The sequence below is a fragment of the Engraulis encrasicolus genome, chromosome 2 (assembly GCF_034702125.1).
Source record: "Engraulis encrasicolus isolate BLACKSEA-1 chromosome 2, IST_EnEncr_1.0, whole genome shotgun sequence".
Lineage (NCBI taxonomy): Eukaryota > Metazoa > Chordata > Actinopteri > Clupeiformes > Engraulidae > Engraulis > Engraulis encrasicolus.
In genome coordinates, this window is record NC_085858.1 from 32,103,517 (window position 1) to 32,126,477 (window position 22,961).

The 22,961-nt window shown below is 49.8% G+C and overlaps 1 protein-coding gene across 5 annotated transcripts in view; it reads left to right on the plus strand.

The window, feature by feature from the left end:
• tnrc18 (trinucleotide repeat containing 18) overlaps positions 1-22,961 on the plus strand; it is a 95,242-nt gene that overhangs the window by 26,723 nt on the left and 45,558 nt on the right. For 4 of the 5 annotated variants that reach the window (XM_063186531.1, XM_063186515.1, XM_063186536.1 and 1 more), the window contains exons 3-10: positions 306-449; positions 10,063-10,167; positions 10,800-13,112; positions 15,281-15,383; positions 17,902-18,107; positions 19,779-19,925; positions 20,716-20,906; positions 22,466-22,922. In XM_063186531.1, the coding sequence (XP_063042601.1) occupies positions 306-449; positions 10,063-10,167; positions 10,800-13,112; positions 15,281-15,383; positions 17,902-18,107; positions 19,779-19,925; positions 20,716-20,906; positions 22,466-22,922 (3,666 nt within the window). The remainder of the gene's footprint in view (positions 1-305; positions 450-10,062; positions 10,168-10,799; positions 13,113-15,280; positions 15,384-17,901; positions 18,108-19,778; positions 19,926-20,715; positions 20,907-22,465; positions 22,923-22,961) is intronic. The other variant, XM_063186541.1, reaches the window with a different exon arrangement.

Below are 22,961 nucleotides of genomic sequence, written 5' to 3' on the forward strand. Positions count from 1 at the left end.
ACAGAGCTGTGTGTGCAATGTATTGAGTAAGACTCAAAACTGCAGAAGTTTGGTAAATGGTAAAGAACAGAATGTTCCTGGATTGCAAACTCATGTTGTTTAAGTTACAGAGAGAATTTTGCCTGAAGCGGGGATTTAAAATGTTCTCCTTCCGACTCTTTAAAACACAGACTACTACGAGGAATGCCATAATTCAGCGGATCACATTCCGTCCTCAGTTTGACAGTTAACTGACACACCTCTTGTTCTCTCTCTCTCTCTCTCTCTCTCTCTCTCTCTCTCTCTCTCCCTCTCCCGTGCCTCAGGTGATGCCTTTTCAGGTGCCTCCAGTAGTTTCCTCAGCAGCTACGTCGGTGGATCCAACCCCCACGCCTCCCCTGGTGGCCTGGCCTCCGAGCCTCCCTTCAGGCCCCCCAACCCCATGGCCCAGCTATGGCCCTCACATGAAGGTAGGACACGGCGGAGAACATTCTTTTTCATCCACGTCATGTTATTAAGTTGTGAGCACTGGATGTTCTCAGAGCTTCTGCTTGAACCTTTTGAGTTCCAAGAAGTTGTCCAGTTGCTGACAAGAAACATAACCACTTGCTTCCTTTCAATTCCTGCTCCTGCCTCATCTCTCCATTCTCACCCTCTTTCCATTTGGTGTCTTTTGCGGTCTGATTTACAACAATACTATGAGATCATGATGCTATAATACTCATGAAAGTGGTGAAAAAACAGGGACCTTTCCCATCGTCCATTATGTCTCAGACCTATACAAAACAGGGGGCTGTCCCTAGTAAACACAGATGTCTAGTCCCCCTATGGCTCTGCCCTGTCCTCTACCTGGCAGCCTCCAGCGTGAGTGCTGGGCTGGACCACCTTCTCCGTTTCTTGGCAGAGAGGGGGCCCTGTAGATGGGAAGAGTCGACTGCAGAGTCAATGTATAGAATTTAATGATCGTGTTTGTTGTCGCTTCACTGGACTGAAGCAAAGGGCCAGATGCACAAATGCAGGAGCTGTGAGGAGAGGAAAGGGGACGGTGGAGTTGATTTGAAGAGGCCGACACGCTCTGTCAAAACAGGCAGGGGATTTTTGCCTTGTTTCTGTATTACAGTGAATAGGAAACCACCGGGGACTTGGGGGGGGCTGCTAGTGCGAGCTGAGCCGTGCTTGAATATATTTGAAGGCAGGGGTTTGTGTGTTTTTGATAAGTGCATATCTAAGGCTGAAGTTAAGGGCTTAGAAATGCATAGTGTCAGTTGGTGTTCAACAACCGTACTTGCTTTTCTCTTTTTATTCACTCTCTTTATTCTCTCTCTCTCTCTCTCTCTCTCTCTCTCTCTCTCTCTCTCTCTCTCTCTCTCTCTCTCTCTCTCTCTCTCTCTCTCTGCCATTTTGGAGTCAATAGGCTCAATTTGTATGAGCCTTCTGTCAGGGCTGCTCAGAGACCAATAAAAATGGTCAATTTTAGCCCAGCAATTTCACTGCTAGACGGAGCACATCTGTCAGACCGGCCATTTGTAATAAATTTCTCTCTTAAAATGGCTAGTGTTCATTAGTAGACACTGAGAGCTGAAGTTATAGCTACAACACCCCATAGTGAGAGTATAGGTAAAGGTAGAGGTTTGGCTTGTGTGATGTGTGCTTTTCAAGAATGATGCAGAGAATTACTGCTTAGAATTGAGTAAATTAAGGCAAGGTGTTGAAGTGCAGTGATTGATATGACTTAAATATTAGTTTGGGAGTTTTGATTGAGAATGGATCAGACGGGGTCTGCCTTGTTCTTATTTTTCGTAATCTGTTTGTCAGGTATACAGTTACACACTGCAGTGTCTAATGAGGAGGACATGAGTCATTCATTCATTTTTAATGACTGTATTAGCCTCTTCATTTTTCTGTTCTCAGCCCACCAATGCAGAATCAGCATGGGGAGTAGCCCAGTCAGAATTGGTCAGTGGTGGCTGCTTTTAAAGAATTGTACGTTTTTTTTTCATTTTTCCAATCATGCTGCATTTTGACCATGGTCAGTTCTAGGCCGCCAACAACAAATTGCATAATGCATGTTTGTGCACAATCAAGGCTGCTCTGAGTTTTCCCCGGCTTGGTAAAATAACATTTTCCCCTAGAACATCATGTCATAATATAAGCAATGAATAAAACAGGACCAGGGAGATTTTGGTTAGATTTGTCTGTCAGAATGCCTGTTCTTTATATTTCCTGTTAGGATAAATGCTCATTGCTGATAACAGTGCATTGAATCTATGCCATACATGGTCAACATCTAGGCTGATGTCTCTCTGCATACCAAGTCCCACGTACATCCATACAAATGCACCACAAATGCCATGCCCTTTTTTTCCTCCTATGGCCATTGTACGGCTGCATTTAATATCAAACACACTTGTCTCTCCAGAGCCTAACAAGCTCCCGATTTGTAAAGAGGAAAAAAATCAACTGTACTATGTGCTCAGACTGCAGGATAATACCTCAAATCACAAAAGGGTACATTGCCATTTTGAACCGCCTCTGATTTCTGCACACAACAAACGAGATAGCAGGGGGAAAAAAACGGGAAACGGGGTCTGTGGAAGAGGCAAGAAAAGAAGGCCCAAGAAAAGAGAAAAGGAACAGGGGGAGGGGGAGGGGGCGGCAGTGCAGTGCAGTGCAGTGCAGTGCAGTGCAGTGCAGTGCAGTGGGTGGATTATTAATTAGGCCTTCTGAAGGGCCTTGTACCCACGCCGCTTTGTCTCGCGTCCCCACGGAGGGGAGAGAGAAAGTGCCGATGAATTGTGTCTAAAGCCTTGGCACGGATCACGCCGCGCCTGTGTGCTGTGCTGTGCCGCGCCGCTCTGCCTACATAGAAATGTGATGAATAGCTGACATTGAAGTGTACTCTCTGTCTCTCTTGCTGTCACTTTCTCTCTCTCTCTCTCTCTCTCTCTCTCTCTCTCTCTCTCTCTCTCTCTCTCTCTCTCTCTCTCTCTCTCTCTCTCTCTCTCTCTCTCTCTCTCTCTCTCTCTCTCTCCATCCCCACAGCCCTGCGAAAATATTTGAACATGCATGTTTATTCTAAAGGGCGCCCCTGTCCCCTATTAACTGCAGGGAGGGAAAGGATAGGACTAGTGGCAGCTGTGGAATCCTGATTTTTTTTTTTACAAGCCAAAATAATCTTGTGTGTCCTTCATCCTTACTACCGCACATTTTATTGTGTGAGCACATATGCGTGTAGTGTTTTTGTTCATTCGTGCTGTGCAAGGAGATTGTCAAGTACAGAGGGAAAGGACAGACTTGCTGCCTCAAAAGATTCCCATCTTGTAATCAAGAAACATGAAATGTTGCGGCAAGTGGATTGAGTTTTGAGATTACATATATGTAAGCTCCTCTGTTGTGTGAAAGGTGCCTTTCCTGCATGTGCTAGCCACAGATATTTGTGATGTAAAATGTGACCTTCTTAAAATATTGTACAAAGCTGGTCTCTGTGTGTGTAGAGGTAATGCTTTGCCTGTGCTAAACCTTACTAGCATGGTTCTCAGACCAAAGAGATGAAGGCCTAAGTGTCCAAGAAGTCTGTTGTGTCAACAGAGTTTGGTACTCTGTACCCGACACTTAATTATATCCTATGCTTTCCTTGTCCCAAAGTGGGCATCATCAGAGATCACTACTTTGACCAATATAAAAAGCCTGACCCTGTTACGTTCGGCTTTGGCCATTTTGTTTTTATATAACCACTCTGCGTTTCCCCTCCTCTCCTCTCGTCAGTTAGGTAAGCCTACACCCGGAGTCAGTTGTTGGCTATTAAGTGTCCGTAAGCAGATCTGCTAATGGCGCTTTCCGCGTTCACCTTTGGACCGAGCCGAGCCGCGCTGTCCGTCAGCCAATGGCGTGTCTCCCTTGGCCCCGTGATTGATTGGCCCGTGCCGCTGTCTGCCGTTGCTGTCACGCAGCGAGCCCCGCTGAAAGGCTAGCTAGCAGCTCCCTGCTCTGGCCGCCCCTGATGGATGTGTGGGTTCAGATAGACCCCGTTGATGCCAAGGGAGATGCGTGGCTCTGGTTTCAAACGGCACTGGGCGTGAATGAAATGAAAGGCTGGTGGTGTTTGTGATGGAGAGAAGGAGAGCGAGAACATGTACGCGTATGTGCTGGTTTGGGGGCTAGGTTTGGTTGTGTGTGGTTTGGTTTTGAGTCTGTGTGCAAAAATAGACTTGGTCACTGTGTGTGTGTGTGTGTGTGTGTGTGTGTGTGTGTGTGCACACGTATCTACATGTGTTTGGGGGGGAAAGCCTGGGCTAGTGAGTGTGTATGCACACTTGTTTCTATGCATATGTGTGAGGAGTTGCAAAGCCTTTGGTTTCTGTCGTGATGCAGACGAGGTGGTGCTGTGTTTTCTTAGATATGCAGCAGCAGCAGCAGCAGCAGCAGCAGCAGCAGCAGCAGCAGCACCTCCTGTGGGCAGCTCAGCTCAGCTCAGCTCAGTATGCTGCTGGGTGAAGGTGACGCCTGACTGATGAAGTGTGACGTGTCAAAGTTCAACTCTGGCCCTCTGCCCTCCCACTCCCTCCAACCAGCCAGCCAGCCTCCCCAACCCCCACCCCCAACACTCACACACACCAACGACCCCTTGACCTTTATCATGTCGTGAGCATGCACCTCTGAATCCCCACCCCCGCCCTTCAGATGCAGGGTCCCATTCCATCCCCTCTTGTCAGTTTTGCTTTACTTTCTTCTGTCCAACCACCCCTCGCCACCACTTGTGTGCAAAAGTGGAGGTTTTTAGAGGCTCTTTCGAGGTCTTTGATAAAAGGGAGTTGGTGTTGAGAATTCCCATGTACGGGCCCTTGTTCTATTGAATGCTAATGTGCTTTTTCTGTTTTGTTTTTTTCACCCTCGGTTTTTGGGTCCCGATTGTTCCACTTTGAGCAAAATTCTACTCCACCGTGCCCCACTTAAACGTAACCTTCTTCCGTCCTCTGTAAGGGATCCCCCGAGAACGGCCGAGCTAAATCATTCTTACGCTGCAAGACGTGCTGTGTATCTGCCCTTCTTTTCACCATCACACCGGGTTTAAACCTCCCTAATCTGCTCCTTGGATTATGGTCTTTCCCCCTCCTCCTCCTCCTCCTCCTCATCTTCCTCTCCCAATTCAGTTTTTTTCATTATCAGTCTGGGTGGAATCTCTGACTCTGGGTGGAATCTCTGAGAGAATTTGACGTCACAAACTGCAATAGGAACATGGGCTGCGTCTCAAATCATGCACTTGTGCACTTCGGGCACTGTTTTTCAGTGCCTAGGGCGCTCTCGCTGAAAATTTCAGTTGAGGCAGTGCACTGAAAGTGCCAGGATGATCCCCTAACAATGGCGGAAAATGCAGTGCTTGAATGATGGACACTGCACGCACTAAACGGTGGCCATGTTGACAATGACACGGAGGAAATGTGGCATTCAGTTCAGTAGAAGAGTTTGGTCAACAGTCTCCTAATTCTGTAAGTAATGTTGATGGGACACCAACCAAAGTATTGTATGTCTGATTGTTGTCCTTTGGGGTGAAGGACATGGAAATCCAAGCACGGGACGCTGTGCAATGTTAACAGTAGCCAACCGATATTTTGGCGAGCTAATGTCATGCTCAGCCGTCACTTCCAGCCAGGGCAGAGTGCATAGTGCTCGAACCTTTCCACGACACTATGCACTGAAGACCTCAGTGCACTGTGTGCACTGTGCACTAACTGTCAGTGCACTGACACAAGTGTGCGATATGAGACACAGCCATGGTCTTCCATTTGGTTGTATGTACACCCTAACCTATAGTGCCCTTAAATTTCTCAACTGTTCTCTGATCCTTGCAATGCCCTCTGTTCACCCAAACGCACACACTGCACACGCACGCATACATACACACATACACACATACAGAGAACATGCACAAGAAATCGACCACATCTTTGTCCATATAGTACCATGACACGGGCAGGATGTCCTCCGTTCTTTCCCAGGAATGGTGTCAATGCCATCAACAGCATAGCGCTATCGTATCACCTTAGATGTGCTATATTTAAGCCCCCCGCCGAAGCACCGCCACCCGCAGCGGGCCAAAGGTACCGGTGTCTATTAGTGGCCTGCCCCCAGGCCTGCTTAGCAACTGGGATGCCTTTCCCTCCCAACCCTTTCATTCTCAGAGAGGGGAGAAGGCAGTATTTGAAATAAATACTCCTATGATATCCAAGGGTAAGTGTAACTATCTTGGTAGATGTTGGTGTTTGTGCCAAAATGTATATTTTGCACAGCAGTACACTGCCATCATCACTCGCAGTAGCTACAGACGAAATCGGAATAACTACACCAGAGAGCGTTTGCTGTTGCCACAACCCCCGTCTGTGACCTACCTGCACACAGTAAATGGTCATGACACGGCGCCTGAATGGCTTTGTACTTGTGCGAAAAGCACGGCATAGTGATGTGAGCTACATTCGATGCACTTTGTGTGCTTTTAGTCGAGGCCAAGGGCTTTCCATTGGAGCCTCTAGCGCATTTCTTTTTTCCCTCTACTCTCTGCAAGTGGAAGGAATGCAACCTTGGACAGAAAACGGGCTCTTCCAATGGGCCCTCATTAGAAGATTTGTTCCTGTGCGTGCTCTCTCTCCTCTCTCTCTCTCTCTCTCTCTCTCTCTCTCTCTCTCTCTCTCTCTCTCTCTCTCTCTCTCTCTCTCTCTCTCTCTCTCTCTCTTTCTCTCCCCCCCCCTCCAACCTTCCCTCCCTCTGCTCCTCGATACGGCCCCAGGACGACGCCCCCTCCTTTTCAGCACTCATGCGGCAGTCATTAAGATCATATGACCCTTGCCCTTTGCCCTGGCTGCAGCACCTAGCCCGTATTATTTTTCTAAACACTGGTGCGATGCCCTTCCATTGTCGGTGACATGACTCCGCCGCTAATCTATAGCGGCCGATGAGACTGGGGTTTTAATTGCCTCTCCTGTCAGGAGCTAATCTCTCCGCTTGTCTTGAGTCTCCACGTCTAGTGCACTCTGATAGGAGCTCAGCTCTCAGCTCGGTGGAGGGGCAGTTATTTCATTACAGATATAAGATGTACAGACAAACAAAGGACCTATTGCATTGTCAAGTCAGATGAGGTCTGTTTATGAATACCGCTACTGTAGCATACTACTGAAGCATCTTAGACTTATAAAACATCTTGCACGACTTGTGAAATGTGCGTCCATCCGTCTTCAAGCTTCTTGATAAGCTTTCAACTTGGCTCTTTGAAGTAACCATGGAAACGCACTATGGTACAGCTGTGGGTGGATTCTGTTCGTTTGGTCTGATTTGTCCACTTGACTGATTTGTTTCCGATGAGGAGTGAGAGATGAGGTTAACCTCCGTGGCCATACTGGGGCCAGAGTGAAAGCCTTGAGGATGGAGAACAGCACAGCATGAGCACACAGCACTTGAGGGAGGACGGTGGTTCCCAAACATTTTCAGTGTGGACCCCCTTTTGGACTTTAGACTATTTTCTCAACCTCCCATCCACCATAGTCTAATATTGCTAGAAATCCACAGGACAGCAAGTCAGGACCATACAAGTCAATGCTGTTATTAATCAATTTATGGAATAATGTTAGCTGTTAACTGTTAACCTGTGGATTTACCATTTGTATGCAATGTCCCTTTTGTCCATGACCCCCCCACCCCCCCCCCCCCCCCCCCCCCCCCCCCCCCCACCCCCACCCCCCCAATTCAGTACCTCTGTGACCCCCAGTTTGGGAACGACTGCTTGAGACCATCATCGTGGTCAGTCAGAAGGAGATGCGATGGCTGCTTTGACCTCTCCCATTCATCCATGCCCTCGGCCCCTCACCTCCCCCTGCGGCTAAATTGCCTGCCTTTTGTTCTCAGAGCTCATTAGGGCCATTTTGTAAGCTTGGCCCCAGCCACATACTGATCCTTCCAGTCATCTGCATAAACAAAAGAGCCAACCAATCACACCTGTCTGCATGTGTGTGCGCGTGCATGTGCACGCTTGTATGTGTGTGTCTGGCAGGCAGGCAGTACATGGTGTTTTTGTTATTTACGGCCGGTGAGATGCCTGTAGCAGCGTATCCACTCGTGTCTCTTTAAAGGAGGGGAGGAGGTGGAATCCGCCAGGGCTGAGTCACGGCCGTCATCTTGTGACCTTTTCGCTAAAACCGCTAAGCTCGTCTGACACGCCTGCGAGTGTTCTGAATAATTGCATGTTTGGGATGGCGGGCGGCTCTGAAAACAAACATTTCATTTGTCATTCAGTCAGCCAGTCCGTCATTGGCTGGCCGGCTTGGAGGAGGGTGCAGCAGAGTCACAGGAGGTTCAGCCGTCGCTCTGAGCACATGTGTGACTGACTGCTCTCCCCATGGTTTTTTCACTCCCCCTTCTTTTTTACTCCTAAATTTTCTCAACCTGATCGTCAACAAGTCGGGTTTACGCACTCTGAACCATCTCTATGCCACATACCCAGCCGTTCCTTCCCATTCCTCTTTTCAGCCTCACTCCTCCTCTCTTTTCCTCCCATCACTTGTTTTTCCCTTTTTTGGTCCTTCTTGCCCCCTCGTCTTGCTCTCCATACCGCTTTTCTCTTTGCCCTTGCTGCAACACCAGAAATAGTCATTGAGCGTGTGCCACCCACGGTGCCCAGAGAGGGCTGCACATAGACTGAGATAGTCCAGAGCGGAGAGCAGAGCCTTCCACCCAATTACAGGCTGAAAGGAGATGGGAAGGACTGCTGCAGTCTCCAACATTTTGGCAGATTCTACTAAACACACACTACACACACACACACACATGTACACACACCTACAGGCACACAAACAAACTATACATACCTGTACATTAGGGGTGGTACTGTTGACAAAATTCACGGTTCGGTTCATATCGCGGTGTCAAGGTCACGGTTTTCGGTTCTCTACGGTTCTTTTTTTTTAGTTCATGATAAATGGTGCACTGGCTAAAATAATCGGACTTATCACTAAATATCCTACATATGGTTTGCATAGGCTTATAATGTGAAAATGGTATTATATTAATTGTGTCATCCTCTGATTTGGTCTTATGCGCTAATGTTTTAATCAGAGAGACTGGATAAGATACTCCTAGAATCTCTGTTTTACATATTTTTCCGGGCAGTACATGAATTGCGGTTTGCGATGGATTGCACGGTTCGGTTCGGTTTGTGTGTGAATTGTACGGTTTCGGTTTTCGGTGCGGTTTGTGCCATCCCTACTGTACATGCACATGTATGAACACACACATACCAGAACGCAGGTGAATTAAATGCGGTAGATGCATGTGAAGGCAGTCTTATTTTTGATGAAGGATATACACGCGGTGCTCGTGTTGGTAGCTTTTTGTGCACTTTGTAAAACTATTTCTAAAACAAACTATTTCTAAAACTAACATTTAAGAGGAATGCTTCTGTCTGAGTGGAGTGTACATATGTGCTTGTGCCTGCTGTTCAGGCTGGGGCATCCTTGGGGAAATCTGGGATAAAATTCATGAGTTTTTGTTGCGTGCGTGTGTACGGCCGTCCGTGTGGATGGGAGCCTCCCTGGTGACCAGCTGTCAGATGAGAGAAAAATTCCGACGCCCCCAACCCCCTTTCTGTGGAGCTCGCAGCTCCATAATTCAGTTTTATGATTTCAGCCGTACACCACCATGCAGCCCCCGCAGGCTCGAAGGCGATTCATGAACTGATAGGAGATTACATCATTTTGTATTCTGTTGTTTGGATGTGTGCGATTGACTGAATCCAGTGGAGGAAAAAAAAAAAACGTTGACCAGAAATGGCAAAGATGTTTGCCATGGGAATGGTGGTGGGAAAATTGTAATAAAACATGAAGGGAAATGCACTGTATGGATAAAAAATCAAAATGGCTTGACTGAATCCAGTGGAGAAAAAAAGAACATTGACCAGAAATGTTAAAGGTGTTTGCCATGGAAATGGTGTTGGGAAAATGGCAATAAAATAAAACGTGAAGGATAATGCAGTGTGTTTGGGTATGGATAAAAATCTAAATTGCTGTCAAAACGTTTATGTGTGTGTGTTTCTCCCTGCAGGTTATCCCCATCTCCCTGGCAGTCTCTACTCCAGTCCCTACATTCCCGTCAGCCATATGGAGCACCCACAGCTAGGCCAACACGCTCTCTTCGACTCTCAGAAAGGTCTGCATTCTTTGGCTTTTTACATTTTTTTCTTAAGTGCTCAATGTGCACGTTTTACATGAAAGGTCATTATTGATTACAACACAAAGCTTGATCTGCCGATCTATGCAGGTAACACCCACGCTGATGTGTAATTCTAAGCTGCTGTTTATAGTGAGCGCTTAGTGAGTGGAGTGAGCAAGAGAGAGAACTAGCACTTTGTGTTAAAGAGTTGGCATGAGGAGCGTGTGTGGGCAGCAGGCTTGGCACTCCGCATGTGTGTGTGTGGGAGAGTTGTTTTTCTATTTTGTTTGATAAATGAGGTATTTCTTTGCTTTTTCATTTTTTTTGGCAGTCAATCCTGACAGAAAAGATCCACGTGTTCTAGAGTGGAGTACAGGTCATCGTTGTTGTTGCCTCTGTTCTGTTATAACAGTTGGAGGGCCTTGGGTTCTCTAGCCAATAGTGAGGGAGTACTTTTTGACTACTGTACAAAAGACCGAAATCCCTGGAGAGTGTGTTTTACTCTTCCATGGTGATGCAAGTTATCAGTTTTATAACATGTCAGATATTATATAAATACATGCATAAATCTAATTGTGCACATAATACTACTACTATACAACTTGACCCATCCTCTTGCTCTCTTCCAGAAGGGTTCTACCTGCCCAGTCCTGTGGGGCAGCCATCCTTGCACTCCCACTCCCACTCCAGTCTGTCCCGCAGCCCTGGCGCCCACCTGTCCAGCTCCATCTCCAGAGACAAGGAGCCTCTCTCAGCCCACAAGAGCCTGAAGGACCCGGCCAGGGACCGAGAGCGGGAGAGGGAACGAGAACGAGAACGAGACCTGGCGAAGGACAAGGCCTTCAAAATGGAGCTGGCTACACCGATGCAGAGGCGCGACAGGGAACGTGAGCGGGAGAGGGAGAGGGAGCGAGATCGGGAGCGGGAGCGGGATCGATCGAGGGAGGAGCGACCGCACAGCGTAGTGGATCTGACGCAGGACGTTAAGACGGAGGACGAGCGCGAGCGGCGTCCCATCACGGGCTCGGAGCGACTGGGCAAGGCGGCGGCCATGGAGCACTCGTGGCCTCACGCCTTCCTCCACCAGCACCCGCACCAGCACCCGCTGGCCTCCTCCGGCGTCCCCGACATCAAGCCCAAGAATCCGCTGCAGACATCATCGCTTAGCAACTGCAGGAGCAGTAGTGGTGGCTCCGGGGCAGGCGGCCAACCCGCCCTGTCAACTCGATGCTCCAGTGGGGAGCCAGAGCGGGATCGAGGGCCTCGTGATGACGAGAACTCTCGACCCGGCGCTGGCGGCGGCGGCGGTGGTCACCCGTTCTCAGCGGAGCGACAGAAGCGGTGTGACTCGGCGTCTGGTGTCCCGGGAGGCCCCCTGCACATGTCTTACTCCGTCCCCTCGTCACTACAGAGCCCCCTGCCCCATCTCCCGCCGCGGCTGGTGTCTTCTGGCCCCTACCCTCCACCCCCTCACCACATGCCACCCAGCCTGTATCCCTTCTACTCGGCCGCCAAGGAAGCGGGAAAGGAACACCGGGTGATCGCTCCCACGTACGTGCCTTCTGTGGAGGTCTACGACGAGAGGAAGGGGCCCATTCAGATTGCCTCACAAGCCAGGGACAATAAAAACGACAAAAGCAGGGACAGGGAAAGGGAACGGGAGAGGGAGAAGGACCGAGATCGCGAACGTGAACGAGAGAGGGAGAGGGAGAGGGAAGCCTACAGGTCGGGCCCTCTGGTTGAGCGGACAGGACTGGTCGACCACGGGCGGCCTTTGGTGAAAAACGAGTCACCGCCTCATCACTCTGACCACAAAAGAGATCCCTTGCGGGAGGAAGGCTCGGTGATCAGGTCAAACGGCTTCGCCCTCAAACGCCCCTCGCCCTCTGACATGTGCCCCAGCAAATCCAGGCACAGCCCCGACGCCCGGGACTTTCCCAGCCCTGCCCAGTCCAGACACATGATCAAAATGGGTCTGGAAGCTGACCATCGGAATCAGGAACGGGAACGCGAGTGGGAACGGGAACGGGAGCGCGATCGGACGTCCCGACCCACGCACCCTTTTGCCGGGATGGACCCAGCCGCGCTGCACGGCGAACCCCAACACCCCCTCAAAGGCCTGGTCACGGCCGAGTCCAAGTGGAAGCCTTTTGACATGGGAAACTACGCCACCAGCCACATGGCTGCTCTGGCCGCCCACCACGGACACACGCCAGGAGGCCACCCAGGGGACGAGGAGGGGGCCAAACGAATGTACCTGGAGCACCCCTCCAGCCTCCACCGGCCTCCCCGCAACAGCAGCAGCCCCGAGCGCCTCCCACACCCACACCCAACACAGCCACCACCTGACCCCCACCCAGGGGAGGTGTCCGCCATGCAGAGCCTCATCAAGTACAGCGGGAACTTCCCGGGGGAGTCCAGCTCTCGTCACCACACCTCCACCTCCTCCTCTTCCTCCACCTCCTCCTCCTCTACAGCCTCCGTGTCCGCAGCGGTGTCAGCAGGGGGCAGGAGCCCGTTTGGTGGGCTGGGCAGCATGAAGATGGAGGCTGCTCACGCTCATAGCCAGAGTCACAATCACACTCACAGTCATGGTCACAGTCATGTCCACAGCCACGGCCACAGCCAGGGGGCGGCGCCTGGCGTCTCCAAGGTGCAGCACCTCCCCCCACAGCAGCACGGCAAGACGCTGAAGAGGGATCCGGACAGGCCCGACAGCGCCAAGTCCTTTGGTCGGGATGGAGTCGGCAGCGGAGGAGGAGGGCCAGGTGGCGGAGGAGCTGGAGGATCAGGCAGTGCTCAGGGGGAGGTGGAGGTGAGGCACCCGCCAGTGGGGATCGCGGTGGCTGTCGCCAGGCAGCGGGACAACAGCAACAAGCCCAGCTCTGGGCCTGGGGACAGGGACAGGGACAGGCCCATCCCTGGCGGAGGAGGCATCAAAAGTAAGTCCCCCTTTCCCCTCCACTTCTGCTGTGCGAGTTTTCTATTTACCACACATTCCATTCCATTCCATGACATTGGCAATGAGCATTTAGCTCACTTTTGACCCAAGCGACTTACAATTACCACACAGTAGTAATATTATACTGACGTGATACTGAAGGCCCACAGCCACTAAACTAACTAAAATGTGTTGCTTTTATCTGTTCTGTCATGAACAAGTCGTATAAAAGAACAGTTTTTACTGCAGGAAAAGTCCCTTAGACTAGCCAGAGTTTTTAAACAACAACTGAATTTTGTTTTGGGGAAGATAAAGTAATTGTTATGGGGTTTTTTTTCAGATGAAGATAAGACTTGACTTTTTGTCTTTATTTTATGGAGAGAAACGGTGTGCTGTAAGACAGACTTGTGTATTTACTTTGTTTCTCTCTCCCTCTCTTGCTGGTTCTCTATTTACTACCAAGCAGCTCAGGGGACTGTATGTAAAAGAGATGGCTGAGGTCGTGTCACTGAGCTTTTCCTACAGTAGAGCATGCTAGTGAAGTGTAGGGGGTGAGCGCACTAAGCCTTTTCTCTAAGACGCCTGCCTGCCCGCCTGCCTGCCTTCCTGCCTGCATTATAAATGTAATTTACAGGGCAGAACTAAAAGCTGCAAACAAGAGCTGAATTCTAATAGGACTTTAGGTTTGTTGCTAAGCAATAGAATCAGCCTTGACTGAGCGAAGGGGGCGAGGCATTAATTTATTTTCTTCTCGGCGTGTGTGCGCAGGGATTGTAGTAATAACACCGGCTCCCTTTTTGAACCACGGGCACGTTCTGAGAGCATAAATGTGTCCGAGGGAAGGTGGGGGTTGGGGGTATTTTTCTCCATTTTTGTGAACTGTTCTTTTCATGTTTGTTTTGGGTTGATGTTCTCCCCATTCCTCCCCCCTCCTTTCTCCCCGCTGATGGACGGATAGCGTTTCGCGGGACTATATTTCCGTAACCTTGGAAACGAGTCAGGAAAACCTGGTTCCTCTGGAGCATGACCGAGATCAGTGTGCTGTTTGGCGGCCCCTTGGAGGCTTTCGCCGTTGGCTCTTCGCTCGCTTGCGCTCCTCCCTGCTTCAGCCTCCACTGTCCGTCAATACTGAAGGCTTCAATACACTCATAAAAACGAAGGGGCCCTGGGACCATCACTCCTGTGAACCGCAGGCAGGCAGGCAGGCAGGCAGGCAGGCAGGCAGGCAGGCAGGCAGGCAGGCAGGCAGGCAGGCAGGCAGGCAGGCAGGCAGGCAGGAGTCTGCGCCGTGACATTTATTCACGGCCATATTTGAGAACGGAAACCCCTCCAGCTTTAAAAGCTGAACATTGAAGCCTGTTGTTGCTTTAAGTCTTGTTATTTTCCTGCAAGTAAATATACATGGGAAGGATGTGTATCGTAATTAAAATGACTTTTCGGGGGGGATTAGCGTAGTGAGATTATGGCAGGCTGCAATTGTAGTGGACCATTTTCATTTCTTCCGACACACGTAGCTCTGTAGGTTTGCTGCGTGCTGTGACAGAGCCAGTGAGCGGGGCAGTTAGATGTGCTTGTCATCGTGCTTGGTCGGGGGGGCATCGGTGGTAATGTCCATGTTGTGTTGACTCATCCCACTTGACTTGTGCAAACCAAATCAGTCCATTGACTGATAAGCTCTGTCACTAAGAGCACTGGCTATCTTTAGACCTCCATGCCCACGGAGCAATGCAAATACATTCTGACACCCGCTGCACAGCACAGACCCCCCCTTTTGAAGTCCCATTCAGAGAGAGGGAGTGAACACGGAAAAGCCCCCAGAGATGGAATAACACACACACACACACACACGCTGCAGCCAGCAGTGTGTTCCTCCTGTGTGAGATAATGCACAGACATGGGCATGGCACTCTCTGTAATGGGCAGCCAGTCATCTTGTCGTCTGATGTTACAGCTCTTAAAAATGCAAGCAGAGTCTGTCCAAACCACATTCTTGTTTTCGAGTGGATCCCCCTGTCCCCACCCACCCACCCACACATGATTTATGGCTCTGTTGAATTCCAGAGTTCACAATTGAGGCTTCATGCAAACCACCTGTGCCTTTCAAACATCTCTCCACCCCCCAGTATGAAACCCGAGACCCTCATCCCTCTATCTTTTGACCTCTCGTAGGTTCAGGTCACGGCGAGGAGGAGCGAGGGGACGAGCGCACGCGTCACCGCGACGAGCGTCTCCTGACTGGCCGGCTTGAGCGAGACCAGGAAAAGGTTCTGAGGTAAGACGATCTGTACGAGACTGAAACATGCATATGCAACTTAAGCGACTTTGGTGCTGGTGGAAAAAAAATGTCTAAATGCTTAAAGATGAAGTCTGCTGCATCAATTTGCTCCTGCTGAAAAACTGTAATCATGACCTTGGAGGTTAGAAGCTCCTGATTAAAGACACTCGACTGCAGACTCTGGTCGTAGGTGAGAGAATCCAATCCATCATGCCCAGCAGCGAAATATATTTTCTGCAATTAAGATGCTTCATCAGATATGTCTATAAATATGAATCCCCTTCCCAACATTTTTTTTGACTGCTCTTAGCTAATCAGAGTGTGTTATCTTACTTAAAATGGCACAATACAATCCCAAAGTGGGATTTCCACCTTCACTGACCGATATTGATGATTGAATAGCAAACACAAACAAGCACATATGTACACGTGTAACATCTACCCAGTGTTATTCCCTGGTCATTTAAAATCTTTCAAGTCTGAATGTCAGCTGTTGTTTAGTTGAATGTCTGTTGCATTGGATAAAAAATGAGTGAACAGAAAAGTCTATACTCAATCTTCTCTTGAAAAAAACACCAGGAGGAGTCGGGCGGTCGAGCTCTGTGGCCGAGATTGATTTTTCTCCCCCTGCAGTTATGTGGAAACTGGTGATAAGAAGCCTTAAAGGAGAGGAGGTGTCCTCTGAAGGTTACTCATTAAAGCAACTCTCAGTTCTTATAAGCTACCAGTAACAGTGCACACGGATTCCAAAAGCTGTGTGTGTGTGTGTGTGTGTGTGTGTGTGTGTGTGTGTGTGTGTGTGTGTGTGTGTGTGTGTGTGTGTGTGTGTGTGTGTGTGTGTGTGTGTGTGTGTGTGTGTGTGTGTGTGTGTGTGTGTGTGTGTGTGTGTGTGTGTGTGTGTGTGTGTGTGTGTGTGTGTGTGTGTGTGTGTGTGTGTGTGTGTGTGTGTGTGTGTGTGTGTGTGTGTGCCGCCACGCTAGGCCGCACCCACTTGCTAGAAGAAGTGCTTGCCAAAAATGGAGCTAGTTTTTTTTTTGTCCAAAAATGGATTGTCTGTAGTGTGTCATCCTGCCTTCAGAGGAAGCCAAGAATAAAGATGGCGGAGCGCGTGGCGTAATTAATTGCACCTCGTTATGAAAATGTTTTTAGTTTATTGCCGAAGGCTGCGAGCACTTCCGCTTGGCTTTCGCATAGGCATCCCCCACCACCCCTCCTTACACCTCAATAGACACACACACACACACACACACACACACACACCACTACCCCATGCATGTACTCCTGTGATGGCGCTCATTGGCTTAACGGGGCATGTTTTTTTATTGGTCTCCCTCGCAGCGTGGGTTTCTTTAAAGAACAGATGGATTTATGGGTACTTTCCCAGCGCATGGGAGTCTATTTTCAAAGTGTTGCACTCATTTGGAGTGGCAGAAAGAGCCTGCCTTCACCACGGTGGAAATTGCCGCTTATAAAAGAGACTGGCTCTCGCAGCAGGGAGCCAGCCCCCAAGCCTTCAGCTCTCTTCTCGTCTGCTCCCCAGCTGCATAACGCCGGCAGACTGACGGACGGATGGTCAACAGAATTAAGAGATCTCGCCCCGTGCCCCAGTAATGTCTGTGTGCCATAACCGTGGCTCTAAATTAACCTTTTTATTCACCAGCCAAAATGAGTAGTAGATATTTATCTTGGCCAAACACACACTCACTAATGGGTCAAAGTGGCTAGTAAGTTTGGTCTTTCCTACCAGCCATTAGCTGGTTGGCTAATGTTAATTTAGAGCCCTGGCCACAAACATCAGTTTACAAGGAGAGAGACATGAAGGGAAGCAAGGGTACAAATACATTTCAGACCTAGTATTTTCAGGTGCATGGTTTCATTTTAGTAACTGCATTTCTATTCAGTCCCCGGCAGAAATGACGCGCCCGGTGGACTGGTTGCGCAATGGGCTGTCCTCGATGGACGATGCCACTTCTGTCTCACAACAAAGAAAAACACAAAGATAATCATCATGATGAAAATAACCAGTAGCCAGTGATGAACCAGTGTGATCGTTAATGCTGGACCTGTGTAAATAGCGGTAGTCAGATGGCAGGAGAGGGAGCATGTTTTTCTTTGTTATTTCTTTATTTTTTTTTCCAAGTAGCAATTATAGTGACAGCAACATGGTCCTGTGAACTTTGGCCCTGTTCCCAGGCGGTACCACATTATGCAGAAATCTTATTTACTTTTTGTTTCGACGACACTTTGATCCCCCTGGCTACCACGTCTGCGCCTCTAATTTGTCCCGGACCCAGAAAAAGAAAACGAGCAGCACACACAAAAAAAGAGAAATGACAGGAGAAGGCCTCATTATTCTGTGTAAATGCTTTCTCAATGGTGTCCCCTCTCACCTCCTTCTATTTTCACCCCTTCACACCCCCCCATCCTCCCCATGTTCTTGGTATCCCCCCTCTCTCCTCAATCCCTCCTTTCCCTCTTTTTCTTCTTGCCCCCTTCCCCTTGTATTCTGTGGCAGGGAGAGCAAGGAGCTGGCTGACTACACGCAGATGCACCCCCCCATGGTCTCGGCCAGCGGACTCAACCCCAACCTGGTGGTGACGGGCGGGCCGGCCCTGGCAGGAACGGGGCGCTGGCCTGGGGACCCGGCCTCACACCTGGCCTCCCACCCCTGGCTGCCCCGCTCAGGAGGCCCCCCTGTATGGCTCCCCGGCTCTCACTACGGTAAGAGCAATGGAGAGATCTCTATTCTGCTCTGCTCACCTCTGTTCTGGCGTGCATTTCTCGAAACCGCAGTTGCTAACTATGCTAAGCTACTTTGTTGTTTGCAATGCAATTTCCCATTGGCAACTACCCAAGTTGCTAACAGGTTAACAACTACGCTTTCGAACAAACCCCTGTTCTGTCCTACTCCTCTCTGTCCTAATCTACTCTGCTCTGCTCATCTCCACTCTTCTCCACTCGTCTATGCTCTACTATGTCCTGTGCTACTCCAGTTCAATCCACTCTACTTGTCATAGGAATGTATAGCTTTTATCCCAAGCGATTTTCACAAGAGGTAAGGAATGTAATCGGACCGTACCAAACAATCCAAAGTCTATCTCTTGTCATCCATGTCAACCATGTTGTGCCGAGCAGTCTTAAACTGTATTTGTTTTCTTTTGTTTGTTTGTTTGTTTGTTTTGTCTGGTTTCCCTGCGCCTCAGTCTGCTCCTTGGTAGAGATTGGGATCAGTGCTGAAATGTGTTTGCCTTGTTAAATGGCGGATTCATTTCCTCTGATTCCTCTCTGAGGGACGGCTCTGATGTGTTTCTCCAGGACTGCCAGCTTTTTTTTTTTTTTTACACCAACTCTGTTTCTAGGAATGTTCCAACTGCCTGCCCCCAGACTGTGACTGACACACACACACACACACACACACACACACACACACACACACACACACACACACACACACACACACACACACACACACACACACACACACACACACAGAAACAGGACCACTGCACATGTTTTCTGTCCAACAATAACACAAACCAATGTGGTCTCTGCGCAATTCCATGACACTGAGATTGCTGCAGTCTAGACTGGGCTCCCAAAACAAGTATGTGCACCCAGTCGAGAACACTGGTTCAAAAGGCCTCCCGAGTCTTGGCCCAGATGGGGCTGCGGTTGTGCTCCCGATTCTTTGGTACCGATAGAGAAGTGGCGTTGTTTCTAAAGCACGTCCCTGGCATTATACGGGGAAAGCGAGCTGCGTGTGTGCGGTGGCCCAAAAAACAAAAATGTCTCTGAACCCCAGATCTCAAATGGACCATCAACTCTGGGTCCGTCTTGGCCTGGAGGAGGTTCTGTTGGAAATGCTTCTTGTAATAGCAGCCCTGAGCGTGTTCAGACCCACGGAAACCTGTGCTGGTTGCTGCCAGTTTCTGCACCTAATCTTGAACTGGCTGATGTGTTTGTTCTGGGAGTTTTCATGGAGTCCTGCTGGGGCCAGTTCCCACACCTCATCTAGTGTACACATTGACAATCCCAGCATTTGAGAACTGAATATTAACATTTAAACTGCCAGCAAGTTAAAGAAAAAAAGCACCAAAAGAAAGTAATGTTCCCTGTTCCGGATCTTGGACTCACCTGGGGGGTATTCCAAGAACTTGGCTTGGAAGTAAACCATGTTACCAAGTGAACATTGAGGTTGCTGTAAATTACCTAATAGAAGAATCTGGAGTCTGCATTTTCTTAACTAAATGGATACTAAGGGCTATCTCTTAGCAGGTTTACCACTGACTGTAGGTTAACTTACCCAGATTTACCACCTAACCATTTTCTTGGCATACATCCCCAGTTGTCCATCTGATGAACTCATCTAATGGTCACCTCTTCTCCTCTCAGGTCTGCCTCCCCACTCCCTGCACCAGGGCCTGTCCACCGGTTACCCCCCTGCTATGGCAGGTTCCATGCCTGGGCCCTACCAGTTTGCCCGAGATCCCCAGTCCGGACAGCTGATTGTCATTCCCACAGAACATCTGTCACACTATGGTTAGTGCTCCATTGACCTGCTCTGGCATTCTCCGACAATGTTTCAATATGTTTTTTATATGTATGTTTAGTATACATGCTGAGTAGGAGTTTATCGTTCCTTGTCCGTCGTATACATCTTATTGATACGAACGCGAACAGAAATGCAAACATTTTATTTTATTTATGTCAACATACTTTGTCACACTATGGTTCGTGCTCCACTTGTCTCTTCTCTGACTATGTCTCAATATGTTTTATGTATATGTATTATACATGTGTGGGAGAATTTGGGCTGGAACTTTAGGTCAAGTTTGCTGTTTGTTGTCAGTAGCATACAGAATGCAAAAACTGTATATATACCATGAGACACCAGCACCTGACCCTCTCCTACCCAGACACCACCTCTCCCCCCACCCCTTTTCCTTCCTCCAACACAGCAATGGGGCTAGTTGTAGAATAGTGTTTCTCAACAGGGGTGCTACAGCCCCCTAGGGGGCATTGTGGAGCTCTATGGGGGGTGTTGAGAAAGATACAGCTGAGAGGGGCCGCTGCATAGTTGCCATTGGATGCCATTAAATAGTCCGTTTTATTTTTCAATACTAAGGGGGGCATTGGCAGGCTTATTATGAGGCATTTGTTCAAAAAAGGTTGCAATTGAAGTACTATCTATTCCACACCATAACAATTCCTTAATGTTTCTCTCTTGTGCCTCTCTCCCACCTCCACTTAATTTCTCTCCACACCCTATACCAACCTATCCCCGTCCCCGTCCCCCCTGACTCTGTCCCACCCTGTCCCCCCCCTGTAGCGGCAGCAGAGCTGATGGAGCGGGCGCCCCCGCTGTGGCCGGCGCTGTACCCCGGGGCGGGCAGCTCCCTGCAGCACGCTCACCAGCTCCAGCTGCTCTCCCACCAGCAGCTGCTGCGCCAGCAGGAACTCTACATGATCCAGCAGCAGGCGGCCCAGGTCATGGAGATGCAGAGGAACGCCCAGCTAGTGGTGAGGGACACAAGCATGTACACACACACACACACACACACACACACGTCATGGAGATGCAGAGGAACGCCCAGCTAGTGGTGAGGGACGCATACACACACACGCACACGCACACGCACACACACATCATGGAGATGCAGAGGATCGCCCAGCTAGAGGTGAGGAACACATGCGCGCGCGCGCACACACACACACACACACACACACACACACACACACACACACACACACACACACACACACACACACACACACACACACACACACACACACACACACACACACACACACACACACCCAGGCAATGGAGATGTAGAGGAACGCCCAACTATTGGTGAGGGACACAAGCACACGCCATGGAGACAAAGATGTAGGGTTTCTATTGGTGAGAGACATGTGCGTGTGCGTGTGCGCGCACACACGCACACGCACGCACGCGCGCGCGCACACACATCAGCAAAGCTAGTTTTTAGGATCCCAGACCATCAAACAGTTGACTAACTAAAATATTGAGATACTTCAGCTCAGTTTGAATACATGCACATATTTTATGGAAATGCGTCTGCATACCTGCCCTGGAGTGCATTCTCTTCTATGGCGTACCCCGCTGCACTGCTAAGTACAGTTAAATGCACAAACTCAAAACTACTTCCTCACTTTTACACATACACACACACACAGTCTCTATTTTGGAATGATATGGCATCTTTGTGCGGTATGACAGGTCAATAAAAGTGTAACCTGTCTAAGTGGGTATGCCTTACAAACGTGCGCGCAGCAGCAGCATACAAACAGGCAGCCTGCGTGCCTTTGCCCATGCTCCTCCTGTCACCGAGTATTTGCCAACGACGGAGTGGTGAAATGCAAACGAGGATGCACTTGCTCTTGCACAATTTGCTGTTCTGTCTATCCTCCCACTCCGGTCGTGCAGCCTGCGCGCAAGCACAACACACACGCAGAGACGTACTACACACACACACACACAAACACACACCCAACCTGCTCCAGACTGTGTGCTAAAATGCTCTCTGCAGGGGGGAGCATAGAGATGTTAAGGTGGCGGCCCGCTGTGCGACGCGCCTCTCGTGAGCTTTTGTGCTTTACTGTGCGTATCCAGAGATTGTGACAAGCACTGAGGACCAACACGTCTCTCTTTTCACCTGCCTGTTAGTGCCTTAGTTGTTGTTGTTGGCTAAATCTATTTGGATTATGGTGCGTGGCTGATATAGTTTTCACTTGCACATTCTCTCTACCTCTCTGTTTCTCTCTCTGTGTCTGTCTCTTTCTGTTTCTGTCTGTCTGTCTGTCTCTCTCTCTCTCTCTCTCTCTCTCTCTCTCTCTCTCTCTCTCTCTCTCTCTCTCTCTCTCTCTCTCTCTCTCTCTCTCCCCCCCTCTCTCCTGACAGTATTTCGGGGGCATCTCCAGGGTTTCTACCTCTGATCTGCACCCCCCACCCCCACTACTGTCAGCGCCATACTGGCAACTTTCTTTCTGTGTCTCTCGCTCTCTCAAAAAAATCTTTGCACTGACTGTATTTTTTTGTTCCTCCTCCTCCACAGGAGAGGCTAAAAGCCAGCGAACAAAGGGCTGAGATGGAAGACAAGTCGGACAAAAGGAGCGAAGGGCCCAACAAACCCGGCCTGTCAGCCCCACCGCTGCACTCCCGCAAGCCCTCTCAGGGCCCTCCGCGCTCCCCCACCCCCTCCACCTCCTCCTCCACCTCCTCCTACAGCAAGGCCCTCACCCCGCTGCCCGTCGCCCCGCTCCCTTCGCCCTCTGTCACGGCTCTCAAGTCGGAGGAGCAGCAGCACCCTAAGGCTGAGAAGGCCTTCTCCCAGCAGTCCTACTCGCACCCCTCCACCCCCGCGCCACATCCCCCAAGCCCGGCCTCGGCCTCCCCGCCGCCCCCCTCGCCCATCCGGCCCAAGGAGGAGACGGTGGAGGTGGTGGAGGACAAGGAAGGTCTGGAGCTCCAGAAGCAGGTCTCTGCTGCTCCTTTCCCGTCCATGTATCCAGGTAAACCTCAAGTCTTTGTCTTTCGTACTTCTTTTTACT